This window comes from Aquarana catesbeiana, linkage group LG09 (assembly GCF_042186555.1).
Source record: "Aquarana catesbeiana isolate 2022-GZ linkage group LG09, ASM4218655v1, whole genome shotgun sequence".
NCBI lineage: Eukaryota > Metazoa > Chordata > Amphibia > Anura > Ranidae > Aquarana > Aquarana catesbeiana.
Window position 1 is genome coordinate 199,246,355 of NC_133332.1, and position 14,951 is coordinate 199,261,305.

General features: G+C 42.6%; 1 protein-coding gene across 2 annotated transcripts in view; it reads left to right on the forward strand.

The window, feature by feature from the left end:
• Nucleotides 1–14,951, forward strand: part of TTLL11 (tubulin tyrosine ligase like 11) — a 254,643-nt gene that overhangs the window by 32,274 nt on the left and 207,418 nt on the right. For both annotated transcript variants that reach the window (XM_073599526.1, XM_073599527.1), the window contains exons 2-3: nucleotides 7,482–7,581; nucleotides 8,480–8,613. In XM_073599526.1, the coding sequence (XP_073455627.1) occupies nucleotides 7,482–7,581; nucleotides 8,480–8,613 (234 nt within the window). The remainder of the gene's footprint in view (nucleotides 1–7,481; nucleotides 7,582–8,479; nucleotides 8,614–14,951) is intronic.

The window sequence follows — 14,951 nt, forward strand, 5'->3', positions numbered from 1 at the left end:
ATATTAGCCCAGCTGCTAGGAATCTGAAGTCATAAGCTCCAACCTCCCACTCCACCTTTACATTGTAGTTATATTAAAGTGCAGGAGGTAAGAAAAACCTTTTTGTTGGTTTGGGCTACAGTCAACTCAGTGACAGATCTAAAGGCGATTTACCATAAATCGCTTCCTATATCCTTTAAGGATTTTCTGTGCAAACATATGCAAGAGCTAGATAGATACATGATTACTTGTTTAAGGCCTGCAGGTGGCTATTTTCCCCCAGGCTAAATTGGTGACCACCTTTTCTAGAGGCTGTCCTAAATTGGTCTCTAGGGCTGGGCTCATTGAGACTTTAGTTTCTGATCAGCCCCACCTGTGTGTGAGCTGGCCAGCGTTTGCTCAGTCTACGGAGGTAAGGTAGGACAACAGCTACTATAGTAAGGTGTCTAACCATTTTTAGGATTTGTTCCTTCACTGGGGGTGAAATGTTAGTAACTACAGCCCAGGCTATGCCTAGGGATCAAATTGCTTTGTTGGTTATTTCATAAAGGGATACACCATGACTCCTCCTTGGTTGCACACCAGTAGACCTCATTAATGAAGGTTTGTCCTTGCTGGGATGTTTTGTGGCACAGCAGAAATACACATTGAGATTTGTGACATCTCTGCTCATACGGGGTATATTGCTGTACATCAGAAATGCACTGCACTGAAGCTTATTTGTTGTCTTTTATATCCTAAAGGTACTGCCTTATTTGGCTACAGATCAGAAAAATACAACAGGGAAGGTGGTCTGTACTTTCTGGTCTTGTGACGCATGGCGGAAATGCATCATTGAGTCTTGTGACATCTCTGGTCATATTTGTTATATTGCTGCACATCAGACATACTCAAAATTGAGTTCTGTCTGGGGTTTTTTGTGTCCTGTATTACTGCCTTATTGGTTGCTTATTAGAAAGGCAGTAGTGAAGATTGATGGTCCTGAATTGTTGGGAAATACAAATTGAACCTGTGCCAGGGGTAGTACTGGTACTGCCTTTGGTAATCGGTGCAGCCCCGCAAAGTGGCATCGGGCTGACAGTGCTATTAACGGCAAAGGCTGCCGATTTTAGGCATGCGATTTGACATGTTGAGTCGCATGCCAAATCCCTTCAGTATGGATGTACTATCTCTATTCAGATTGTTTTATTGTTGCACATCAGATACATGCAAGATTGAAGGTTGTCTGTCCTTTTATGTCTTACATAGACTGCCTTATTGGCTGCATATCAGAAGGGACACAGCAGTGAGGTTGCTTGTCCTTTTCTGATTTGTTTTTGCTGCCTCAGCAGGGAGACACATTGAGGGTGGTGGCGTCTCTGCTCGGTATTGGTATATTACTACACATCAGACATACACAAAGATTGAAGATTGTGTCCTGTATGTTCTATATTTACTGCCTTATCAGCTGCATATCAGAAAGGCACAGCAGTGAGGGGTGTCTTTTCTGTTTCTCATTGTTCTACCTTGCTGCTTCTTAAGGATACACAGCAAGGGGTTGTTGGCTGCACGCCTCCAGGGAGATACAGCATTGGGGACCCCTCGCTTGTTCAACCTGAAAATTGCAAGTTACCTGTGTAATCTTGAGGTCTGTGGATCCAGAAAGCAGGGTCTGCTTGGTGGAGCTGCGACCTGGAGTTGCACAGACATGAATGGTACCCATTAGAAGCCATAGTGTATGACTCTTCTCTTGCGTTTTTGAGGTTGCAGGTTGGGTCGCACAGGTGTGGGAGCCCTAAGTTTTATCTGTCCCGTCTGGTTGAGGTTTTGTTATACAAGAAGAATGGACATCATGGAGTTATTGCCTTACTTTGCAATACACCAGAAAGATCGCAGCTAGGAAGGCTGTCTGTTTTTATGTGGCTGCAAATACTCAACATTGAAGCTTGTTGGTGCTTTCTGTTTCAGATTCCCTTACCTTACTGCACTTCAGAAAAACACAATGCTGCAGGTTGCTTGGGTCCTTTCTGTGTTGGTTCTATGTGACTGCACTACAGAACTGCATAACAGAAAAGATATTGTCTTGTGTGCCATATTGATCTTATAACTGTATTTGGTGGTTCATCAGAAATACGCAACATAGAAGTTTGGGTCTTTCTGTCTTATATTTATGGCCCTGTTTTGCTGTACATCAGTAAAACTCCACCGTAAAGAGGGCTCCAGTCCCTTATGTATTTATATCAGTTATGACATAGCTAGCTGCACTTCAGAAACAAGCAGCATTTAGGGTCGGTTCACACTGAGGCAGCACGACTTACAGCGCGACTGCCTCAGGCGACCCAGGACACGACTCAGAGGCGACTTGCGAAATGACTTCTGTATAGAAGTCCATGCAAGTCGCCCCCAAAGTCGTACAGGAACCTTTTTGTAAGTCGGAGCAACTTGCGTCGCTCCGATTAGAACGGTTCCATTGCACAGAACAGGACGCTACTTGTCAGGTGACTAGGTCGCCTGACAAGTCGTCCCAGTGTGAACCGAGGCTGAGGATTTCCGTGTGTCTTAATGTTTTTACATATTGGCTGCACATCAGAAAACCAGACTCTGAGGACTGTTTGTCTACATTGAAGTTCAGATTTGGGTCTCTCCCATATTTGATATGTTGGTTTAGCTAGCCACACTCGGATACACATTATTGTCTATGCTTGTGTCCTTTCTGTCTAAATCTATTGTGCTGTGTCCACAATCTATGATCTTTTTTAATCTGTGATATTAATAATGCACGTATCACCTTTTGTATTTCAGCCCTCTTTTCCGTGGAGGGGCCAGGAGTTCTGGCTGCAGATGTCACATGTCAGAAAGCCTCAGCCCCTTACATTCAGGAATGCTGAACCATTTCCTAGGGTTGAAGCCCAGTAGGGTTATAGGACACTGGAGGAAGGCGATAAAGAATCACCCTGCATAGTAAGAACTTGGGAAGTTCTGTTCATAGGAGCATTATGACCTGAAGATGAAGTATAAAGATGTATACCCGACCGAATAGGTTACGGCTCGGTACATGGCCTTCATCTCACCCTTCTAGCAGAACTAGATGTAGCAGTATAAGTGTTTTACTCCTGCTATGAACTTTATTCTCCTGAAGTAGGCACTTAGGTGTAAGTAAAGCCACAGAGTGGGCATGCCTTAAACCCAGGGATCAAGCCTCGGTTAATCTATTACCCTTAAGTAGGCTTCCCTTTAGTCTTTGCTGATGTAAAGATAAAAATGAACAAAAAAGTTGTCTGTTAGGGGCCCACGTTTTTTTCCAGTTTTAATTCCCTGAACAGGGTAGTGTTAAGACAGGCCCTCTTAGTGATCAATGTAGTGTCCTTGTCTTACAACACAGGTCTCTGATTAATCTTTAGGGGTTCCAAGTAGCACCTACAGGCACAAAAGGCCATGGTTGTTAGATGTGTGAGACAGGCAACATTGCTAACCTACAAGTTTAACATGTTTTCTGATTCCATCTTTAAGAGCCCACTCCACCTAGATCCTGCACCTGAAGCGGAGAAGGCAGGGACATAGGTGGAGTAGACCTGCAGACCAGCCGCATGATCCAGCTATAATACTTTCATCAAGTATATGGAGTGGAGGTAAAACTCACTGCAGAACCAAGGTCCGCTAAGAGGGTCTTGCAGTGGTCCCACCCTAAGGTAGGCCTGAGGTACTTGATTATCCTCTCAGGTGTGCCGTCCTGGAAGATGACTAAGAGAAAATTGACAGTTACTTACCGGTAACTGTTTTTCTGGGATATCTTCCAGGACGGCAGGCCTACTTCCTGCCCGTTGGAGGAGGGAAAATGGTAGAACACTAGAAGGTGAGTACCTATGAGGAATGATTTCCCTTGTAAACCAGGTTCAGGAGTTACTTCTCTACAAACTGAGGATCAAGGGGAAGGGTGGGGACTTAAAACAGCTGTCGATTGATTGTGTTTCCTGTAGGGAGGAGCCTCTCATCTCTCAGGTGTGCCTTCCTGGAAGATATCCCAGAAAAACAGTAACCGGTAAGTAACTGTCAATTTTATTACAAAAAAGTTTTTTTACAAGAAAATTGGACAGTGCTAAAAAATCACAATGATAATATTGCCTAGATGATATACATCACACCAGCAGTTACACCAAAGAAAGTTGTATCCTGAATGGTCATAAGAGCATCCTAAATATGACGATTAACAGTATTCCATCAGGCTTGGTGTAGGTTGGTTAGGGTGTGTTGTTGCTCAGCTCTACATGTTATGCGCATAAGCGCTTCTTCAGGAGCTTAGACATATAATAGTGTGTTCATCATAGTTGGATTTAACTGGTAAGAACATAGACTGATGTCCAGGACACGGCGGAGACTGCGGGAGTATGTCAAATATTTGAGTAATCCATAGAGATAGGGATAGTATTTAACCACAGCCCATCAGCAATTAAAAAACATCATAGTATGGCAAATGAGAGGTAAGCAAATATAGTCACACAGTAAAATTATTGTATAGTGGCTACAGCTTTGATGGGTTTGAGATTAGGTAACCCTTAAGGGCTGCAGTAGTAAGAAGGTTGTATAAGGGAATCCGCTGCTCCAAGGACCACCCATGCTGGGTGATCCTTGGAGTGGTGGATGCCTTATGTGGAGATTTTTCCCACATGGTGATTTTTTTTTTTTTTTTTTTTTCAAATATAAGTTTTATTGAATTTTCAAAAGAGGTGCAGAAAGGGTACAGTACAATGGTGGCCATAACAGGCAATAAACATACGTGTCGGCATTTAAGAAAAGGCCCATTCTCTATCTACAATGTGGACCACATAGTATGTCACAAAAGGCAGTTAATACAGTATTGTACACAGACAGCTTTTGACAGTTGACATTCCTAATCCTGTATACTTGTGTATATAATGTTGCCTTAATTTCTTAATTGTAAATTTAGTCAGATTGTCTGTTCCCCCAACCACAATAGCTAAAAAGGAAAAGAAGGAAGGTATTGAGGTACCCAAGGATAGAATCAGTAGGTGAGAAAGTGAAAGGTAGAGGAGGTGGAGGGAAAGAGAAGGGGGGATATTGTTCAACACGGGGGTGATGGATGTATTGACGGTATCACTCTTCTGTTGGCCAACATCAGATTACCCTTCAAGAGTTTAATAGGGTCTGTCCTTCATCAGAGAATATGAACATGTTCCAAAGCCTCCTTACTTTAGAGTGTTTTTCTTGTTTGTGTTCTGCTGTGAGAACTAGATCCTCTAGTTTTTTGTTTTTTTTAATGTCCTCTACTTTACACAGCCACTGTCTAATGGATGCCGGTGGGTTTTGTTTCCACCATATGGTGATCTTATATAATGATCCTACTACTGCTGCCCTTTAAGTATTACTCAACCTTAGACCCATCAAGGCTGTAGCCACTATACAGTAATTTTACTGTGTGACTATATTTGCTTACCTCTCCTTTGCCGTACTATAATGTTTTTAACTGCTGATGGGCTGTGTTTAAATACTATCCCTATCTCTATGGATTACTCAAATATTTGACATACTCCCATTGTCTCCGCCGTGTCCTGGATATCTGTCTATGTTCTTGCCAGTTAAATCCAACTATGATAAACACACTATTATATGCCTAAGCTCCTGAAGCAGTGTTTATGCCCATAACATGTAGAGCTGAGCAACAACACGCCCTAACCAACCTACACCAAGCCTGATGGAATACTGTTAATCGTCATATTTAGAATGCTCTTACTACCATTCAGAATACAAGTTTCTTTGGTGTAACAGCTGGTGTGATGTATACCATCTAGGCAATATTATCATTGTGATTTTTTTTTTTATTTTTTTTTAGCAATGTCTGTCCAATTTTCTTTTAAAAAACTTTTTTTGTAATAAAGATGTTTAACTTTTAACCTTGTGCATCTCAGTGCCTACAAAGTACAACGTTAATGTTTCCAAAATAGTATTTCAATCAAATTAGGACACGGCACATCTCTATTAATTTTGTATCCACATCGCAACCCTGTGACGATGCAAAAAAAAACTGTTTCCAATGAACTACGGACTTGCTAAGCAGCTCACTCGCAGCCCATTCAAACTACAAGTACATCTGCCATGGTGACAGACAGTATTTGTACTTTTTCCATTCACAGGAGTCTGTGAATGAATGACAAAGATGTGTGGGCGAAGCCCTGTGGAGCCGTGCTGTTTTAAAAAAGTGACAGCGGGTGCAGAGGGAGGATCCCCCACTCACTGGCACAGAGAGGGGAGCGCTGGCAGTGGTAAGTGGGTCAATATGAGCATGTTACATGTTACACCCTAAATATGGTGTAAAATGTAACATTCTCCTAAAGGTGAACTTATCCTTTAAACATAGAATCTTCCTGGTTCTATGGATAACCGCTCTAGGTTATAATGGGATCTCTTATTGTTTGTGCCTGGTTGCCAGCTGCCTTTTGATGTTTCGTAACTGTTCTGCTGGGATATGAGATGAGCATTGGTCACCCTTGTAATAATGTCTGCCTCATGCCCCGGAAGAAGTCCTATTGTGATGAAACCTGTCAGGTTAGAAACTGTTTCCTGATATCACGTTTGTTTGCACAGTGCCTGGATATCTTAAGGCGGCCCCCAATATTGTACACAATGCTGGTTTTACCTGTACTAATGTAAGTGCAATGCTTTATATTAAGCTAACCTTTTGGGATTTTACACTATCTGGCATCTCTTATTTTATGATCAATCTGATTGTGGGGTGGATGGAGCCTGGTTTGAATATCCTGTTTTTGCCCTGTTTGATCTGAGGACACATTTCCGGCTGATGACCCCTGCAAAGATTGTTACATCAAGCCTGTTTTGCATGCGCGAGGTGGAGGTTTTTTGGGGATTCAACTACTTATCAAGGATTTGTGTTTTCTACAGTTGGATTTAATAACCCAATATGAGATTTTTGTTTAACGCATCATTTTTTTTCTACATTTTGATGATTCAAAATTCATAACTATTCTGCTGGGATATGAGGTGAGCATTGGTCACCCTTGTAATAATGTCTGCCTCTAGTCAATTCCCTCTGTGCCTTCCATAACTCCAGAACATGTTCAAGTTTTGGATCAAGAGGAGAGGGATTAAAACACTTGTTAGGTTTTCTTATTGCAGTCTGTGCCCCCGTTAGGGAGCTGCACCCTATTTGTCCTGTTTACCATTATGATTGAAAGTAAGAGAAAATCCCAATCCCCCCCCCAAAAAAAAATAGAGGGGAAAACTTCCAATGGGAAAACTTGTTCTGGTGACCTTGGGTCCCCAACGAATTCCCTTAATTTGCAAGGATTTCCGCTCACTTCCTGTTTGGCTATAGGACAGGAAGTGAAGGGAAATCTCCACAATGCGACACAGGTGGACGAAAAAAATCTGACGGGTTATAGCCCTCCCTTGCTCTATCAAAAACGAAAAAGTTTAGCCTATAGCTCTACTTTTATTTACCTGCTTATATTCCCATCTGAATGGTTACAATGTGTCTCTTTATCTTGTAGTTTCCGCTGGGCCGCCGTTTGCCATGTGATATTTACTGGCATGGGGTATCTTTCCATGACAGCAACAATATCTGCTCTGGACAAGTCAACAAGTTTCCAGGTATGTGTTGCATAGATAATCTTAACATCAAGTAAAATATGTTTTGTGTCAGGAACATTTGCTAGACTTACTGGAACTACCGTATATACTCGAGTATAGGTCATTCCATATATAAGCCGAGACCCCTAATTTACCACAAAAAACTGGGAAAAACGTATTGACCCGAGTATAAGCCGAGGGTGAGAAATGCAGCAGCTACTGTAAGTGGAAAAGAGGGTCAACAATGCCCATCTGCAGCTGCATGCCTCCCTGTGTCCTGTGCAGCCTACCTGTGTCCTGTGCATGTGTCCTGTGCAGCCTACCTGTGTCCAGGGCATGCCTCTGTGTGCCGATCTGCATTCTCCGTGTGCCGCTCTGCATCCACTGATCAGCTTGTCATAATAACATTCGGCAGCCATTCCACTGTTCAAAAGCTGCGCCTCCTCCTCGTCTGTGATAGGCAGAACACTCCATTTCCCAGCAGTCAGTGGTCAGCCTATCGCATACATTCTCTCATCCTCATACCACGGACGAGGATGAGAGAATGTCCGTGATAGGCTGTACACTGACTGCTGGGAAATGGAGTGTTCTGCCTATCACAGACAAGGAGGAGGCGTGGCTTTTAACCAGTGAAATGGCCGCCGTCTGTCTGCATGAGACGCTGATCATGTAGGCAGACGGTGATGACTCCAGTATAAGTCGAGGGGGGCACTTTCAGCCTAAATAAAAGGACTGAAAATCTCTACTTATACTCAAGTATATTTGGAATCTTCCTAATTTATGACAATAAAGACAGTTCCTCTTTCAGATCAATGTTAGCCTTTCAGAATTTTCTCCTGTTTAGGGAAAGATATACACTATGGTGTGCTGAGCCCAGCTATGCTAAAACTGATGCAGATTGTGTGACTCCTCTTTGAAGGAATGGCTGAAATGGTGCGTAAAATAAACCTGAGTCGGGCTGTGAGAACCATGCAGGAACTATTCCCTGAGGAGTATGACTTCTACCCGCAATCCTGGATCCTTCCCGAAGAATATCCTATGTTCACTGCACAGGTGAGTGTCGGGCTTGAGAACATTGTCTACTGTCAGCATCGGTAAGGTGAATCTTAAGGAGCATGTTTTATATCGTTCAACATGACTCTAGCTTCTCTGTATATCACTAATGGTTCCAGATGACATTCTTGTCATGGGAAAGAGTGAAGCTGTATGGCTGTAAAAGTAATGCTCTCAATAAATATAGATAGATAGAGAGATAGATATAGATAGATCTATATCTATCTCTCTAATCTCTTTAATACTAAGAAGCATGCCTAAAAAATGGCATACACATCCATAAAAAATACTGTACGAAAAGATTAATTAGTGCAAAAACAGTCATTTACAATCAATAAATACGATACAGTGAGTATCCAATCTTCAAAAAGCCTTTCTCAATTCCAGTGTCAGTGAGTAGCACCTTCACCAATGGATACATAGAGCAGCCTGTCAAATGCATTAAATTGTAATTGATAGGAGGTCCGAAAGCACTTGTGTCAGATTCTTTCAGGGTAGCAACTGATTCAAAGCTCAATGGTACAGTGCCTTGAAAAAGTATTCATACCCTTTGAAATATTCAACATTTTGTCATGTTACAACCGGAAATGTATATGTATTTCACTGGGATTTTATGTGATAGACCAACGCAAAGTGGCACATAATTGTGAAGTGGAAGAAAAATAATAAATGGTTTTAAATTTTTTTTCCAAATATCTGAAAAGTGTGGCGTGCATTTGTATTCAGCCCCCCCCCCACCCCGAGTCAATACTTTGTAGAACCACCTTTCGCTACAATTACAGCTGCAAGTCTTTTTGGGTATGTCTCTACCAGCTTTGCACATCTAGAGAGTGAAATGTTTGCCCATTCCTCTTTGCAAAGTAGCCCAAGCTCTGTCTGATTGGATGGAGAGCTTCTGTAAACAGCAATTTTCAAGTCTCACCCACATATTCTAAATTGAATTTAGGTCTAAGCTTTGATTGGGCCATTCTAACACATCAACACATCAATATGCTTTGATCTAAACCATTCCATTGTAGCTCTGGCTGTATGTTGTTTAGGGTCATTGTCCTGCTGCAAGGTGAACCTCCGCTCCAGTCTCAAATCTTTTACAGACTCTAACAGGTTTTCTTCTAAGATTGCTTTGTATTTGGCTCCATCTCCATCCCCACAACATGATGCTGCCACCACCATGTTTCATGGTGTTGATGGTGTGTTCAGGGTGTTGTGCAGTGTTAGTTTCCCACTACACATAGCATTTTGCTTTTAGGCCAGAAAGTTTAATTTTGGTCTCATCTGACCAGAGCACCTTCTTCCACATATTTGCTGTGTACCCCACATGGCTTCTCGCAAACTGCAAACTGGACTTTCTTTCAATAATGGCTTTCTTCTTGCCACTCTTCTATAAAGGCCGTATTTGTGGAGTGTACAACTAATAGCTGTCCTGTGGACAGATTCTCCCACCTGAGCTGTGGATCTCTGCAGCTCCACCACAGTTACCATGGGCCTCTTGCTTCTCTGATTAATGCTCTCCTTGCCCCGCCTGTCTGTTTAGGTGGATGTGGCCATGTCTTGGTAGGTTTGCAGTTGTGCCATACCCTTTCCATTTTTGGATGATGGATTGAACAGTGCTCGGTGAGATGTTCAAAGCTTGGGATATTTTTTTTTTATTACCTAACCCTGCTTTAAACTTCTCCAAAACTTTATCCCTGACCTGGTGTGTTCCTTGGCCTTCATAATGCTGTTTGTTCACTAAGGTTCCCTAACTAACCTGTGAGGGCTTCACAGAACAGCTGTATTTATACCGAGATTAAATTACTTACAAGTGGACTCTATTTACTAATTAGGTGACTTCTGAAGGCAATTAGTTCCACTAGATTTTAGTTAGCAGAGTAATGGGTGCTGAATACAAATGCACGCCACACTTTTCAGATATTTATTTGTAAAAAAATTGGAAAACCATTTATCATTTTCCTTCCACTTCACAATTATGTGCCACTTTGTGTTTGTCTATCACATAAAATCCCAATGAAATACATTTACATTTTTGGTTGTAACATGACAAAATGTGGAAAATGTCAAGGGGGTATGAATACTTTTTCATGGCACTGTCCTCTGTTTATTTAGGAACTCATCACATTTACCCCCCACCAGCTCCTCCACTGTCTGTTACTGCTGCTCTCAGTGTAGGTGTCATAAACCAGAAAATCTCCATTAGTGTAACCTGTAATGAAAATTATTGAAATAAAAAAACATACATAAAAGCTCCAGATCATTTATTTACAATATAATATTCTACGTCACGCCTGCTGGCTCCACCCATGGTGTTTCAGCTTATGGACCATAGACAGCAGCTGGTAGTATGACTACAGTTAATATTTATACATGCAGTGTGTTTAACTAATCCCCTTCATTCTGAAATAACCCTCCTTCCAGGGCCGTTTTCACCCCACCCATCAGCTCCTCCCCCTGTCAACATGATGCATATGCAAAACTGGAAGTTGCCAACCAACAAGACCCAGGAATTGCAAGCCAGCGGAAGACAGAAGTTCTAGTAATCTTATAACTGGTTAAAGCTCTAAAACTGTTCTCAGATATCCTCAGTAATAACCACAATATCCAAGCAACAACTTCAACCTTTATTATAATAAACCAATCTGTTCTTTTCTCAAAAACATGCTAATTTGGTAAATAAAAAGCAGAACTCAAAATCAAACATTTATTTTATTGCTGCTTACCATTCCTTAGGTGTGATGGCTGCATTATTTTCGTTTTGAAGGCTTGCTTTCTTCTATTTTCATCTGGGGATCCAGCCTGTAGGTCTGTTTTTCAAAGAACAAACTCTCTTACAGATGTATTTATTTACAGGAATAAGACAAACTATTTAACAGGCAGGGGTGCTTCCAACGATCAGCTTTTATTCATGTAAAATCGACACAGTGGTGTAGTGGGTAGCACTCTCACCTAGCAGTAAGAAGGGTCGCTGGTTCGAATCCCAACCACGACACTACCTGCCTGGAGTTTGCATGTTCTCCCTGTGCCTGCGTGGGTTTCCTCCGGGTACTCTGGTTTCCTCCCACACTCCAAAGACATGCTGGTAGGTTAATTGGATCCTGTCTAAATTGGCCATAGTATGTATGAATGTGAGTTAGGGACCTTAGATTGTAAGTTCCTTGAGGGTGTAGGGACTGATGTGAATGTAAAATGTATATGTAAAGCGCTGCGTAAATTGACGGCGCTATATATGTACCTTAAATAAATAAATAAATAAATAAAATAAATAATAAATAAAAATGTAAAACCTTTATCCCACAGGGAAAAACCGTTGTAACTGACTTTAAAGTGTGAGCTGGAATTTGGCTTTAATTTACTAGTGTATCTAAATCTGCTAGTACATAAAACACCCCCCCCCCCCCAAGACTGACAATACAACTGTGTTCTATGCCCCCTGAGCTCATTCATCCAGAGCAAGGGCACTCTAAGGGCCATTTCACACCTGTGCGCTTTTGCACGCCCAGTGTGACAAAAGCGCATGAAAAGTATTTCCTTTAAAATCCTATGTGATGTTTTACACTGCTGCGCTGCATTTGCAATGCGGTTTGAAAAGTCCCACTTGCAGCATCTTTGGTGTGCTTTTCAAAAGCACACCAAAAATGCACCACTTATTGTAAGTCGAAGGAAACGTACCAAAAATGCACCGAGGGTAATTTGGGGTCAAATTACATTTAAAAAAAAAAAAGATGCTGATTGTTAAGGAATTGGCACCCGTCGGCATCCTTAAGTAAACAGCTACACATATGCCCCCCCCCCCTCCACCGTACCTTCATGGTCTGTTCAATGTTCGATCCGGTTGCTCCCTCTTCCCCACTTACATGGAGCCCAAGCTGTTCCCAGCTTTCCTGACCAGTTTTTGTCTTTAATGTTGGGTCCACCCCCTCTCCTTCCCACACACTCACAGTGGCGCCAGAGCTGTTCTCTGCATTTTTCGCCCAATTTTCCTGGCTCCTCCACCCTCTGCAGTGTAATGACCGGTGCTAAAGATGGCGGGCTCTGCCCCGTGCTGCACCACTGGCCCAACGACTCCTGCAGAGAGGAGCGTGGTGACCACCATGGAGGTACAGGGGGCACTGTTTGTGTAGCTATCCGCTTGTTGTTGAGGACGCCCGTGTGTTCCAGCTCCTTAACAACCAATGAATAGCAGGTTGTTAAAGAGGCGGCACACAACTGCATCCTTAATAACCAGCTATGCAAGGCATATGCACTGCTGCATGCATTTAAAATGTGCTTTGTGAAAGCAGCGCTGTAGTGTAAAAGTGTAAAAGGAGGCTAATACAGGAGGTGTGTTACTGGCTAGATCCTAAAAAGAAAACGAATGCAACTACCACATCTAAAGATTGGTAAGCTGCAATAAATTAAATTTTTTGTTTTGGGTTTAATACCGCCTTAACTGGTTTTCTGCAGTAATTTGCCATAAAATGTGATTTGACCCTTATTTAAAGGAAAAGTTCCCTTTAATAAATAAATAAATGCACATTTTTTTGCAGGTAAAAAAATGTACATTTATTATTTTTTGTTGCAGGAGCCTGGAAAGCATTGCATCAGTAGATCACTGATGCTATGCAGGTCTCCTGCACTCTCTCAATGTATGGGCTTACTCATACATCCTGTACAGCAGGGATATGCAATTAGCGGACCTCCGGCTGTTGCAACACTACAAGTCCCATCATGCCTCTGGGTATCATGCTTGTGGCTGTCAGAGTCTTGCTATGCCTCGTGGAACTTGTAGTTCTGCAACAGTTGGAGGTCCACTAATTACATATCCCTGCTGTACAGGTACTCCCTGCAGGAAGATTTAATGATCTACCATGGCGCTCCACAGCGTCGTAGTAGTTCATTGAGAACTACAAGCCGACAGTCGCAAAGGATGTAGTTCATTCAGACACACGGGGCTGTGTGTCTGAATTATGCAGCCGTGTGGGCGACACTAGTATGGGGAACTTCTCCCCATACTGCTGCCAGGGGGGGCAGCGGCTGCAGCACTAGAAACATGTTACACGTTCCACCCTAAAATTGGGTGGAACATGTAACATGTTCCCAAAAGTGAACTTATCTTATCTTATCACAACACTGGACAAACGCAACACAATGTGATTACGTTGGTAACACAAACGATTCTAATTTTCATGTCCTATTTTTATTTTTTTCTTAACACACCCATTAAACATTCACAGTGCTGGAGGAAGAAGTAAGCGAATGCTTGAAGTTAACAGCTGGTCAGCAAGTGCCTTTTGGTAGCTCTGTATCAGACCTGCACAATGTTCAGGGGGAATGTTTGACCATTCCTCTTTACAAAAATGCATCAGCTCAGACACATTTGTAGGATGTCTGGTGTGGACGATTCTCCTTGAGGTCATTCCACGGCATCTCTATGCGGTTAAGGTCTGAGCTCTGACTGGGCCACTCCAAAAAGTGCATTTTCTGAATCCGGTCTGTGGTGGATTTACTCAGATGCTTAGGGTCATTGTCCTGCTGCATCATCCAACTACTAGTAAGCTTCAGCTGGTGGACAGCCACCCTGACATTATCCTGTATGATATTTTGGTAAACGTGGGAATTCATTTCCCCCTCAGTGAGGGCAAGTGGTCCAGGCCCTGAGGCAGCAAAGCAAGGCCAAATCATGATGTTCCCTCCACCATACCTCACTGTTGGGATGTTGGCAACATGTGCCTTTTTCACGCTATACATAGTGCTGAGTATTCTTCCCGAACAATCAACTTTTGTTTCATTAATCCACAAAACATTTTCCCAGTAGCATTGTGTTTTGCCAAGGTGCTCTTTGGAATACTTCAGGCATGCAGCAATGTTTTTTTTTACTTTGGAGAACAGTGGCTTCCTTTGTGAAGTTCTGCCTTGGGCACCCTGCCTGTTGAAAGACTAATGCAGCGTACACAGGGTCGGACTTTTTGACCGGACTTGTCTGACGGACGCCAACGGACCAAATCCGGGGAACAATACAATCATGTGTGGGCTTCACCGGACCTTCAGCTGACTTTTCCAGTCGCAAATCTGATGGACTTTAGATTTGGAACATGCTTCAAATCTTTACGTCGTAACTCCGCCGGACCCAGAAATCCGCTCGTCTGTATGCTAGTCCGACGGACAAAAACTGACGCTAGGGCAGCTTTTGGCTACTGGCTATCAACTTCCTTATTTTAGTCCGGTGTACGTCATCACGTACGAATCCGTCGGACTTTGGTGTGATCATGTGTAGGCAAGTCCGGTCATTAGAAAGTCCGTTGAAAGTCCGCAAAAAGTCAGTCGAAAGTCTGTTGGACGGGCTGTCGGACTTTTGTAGCTGA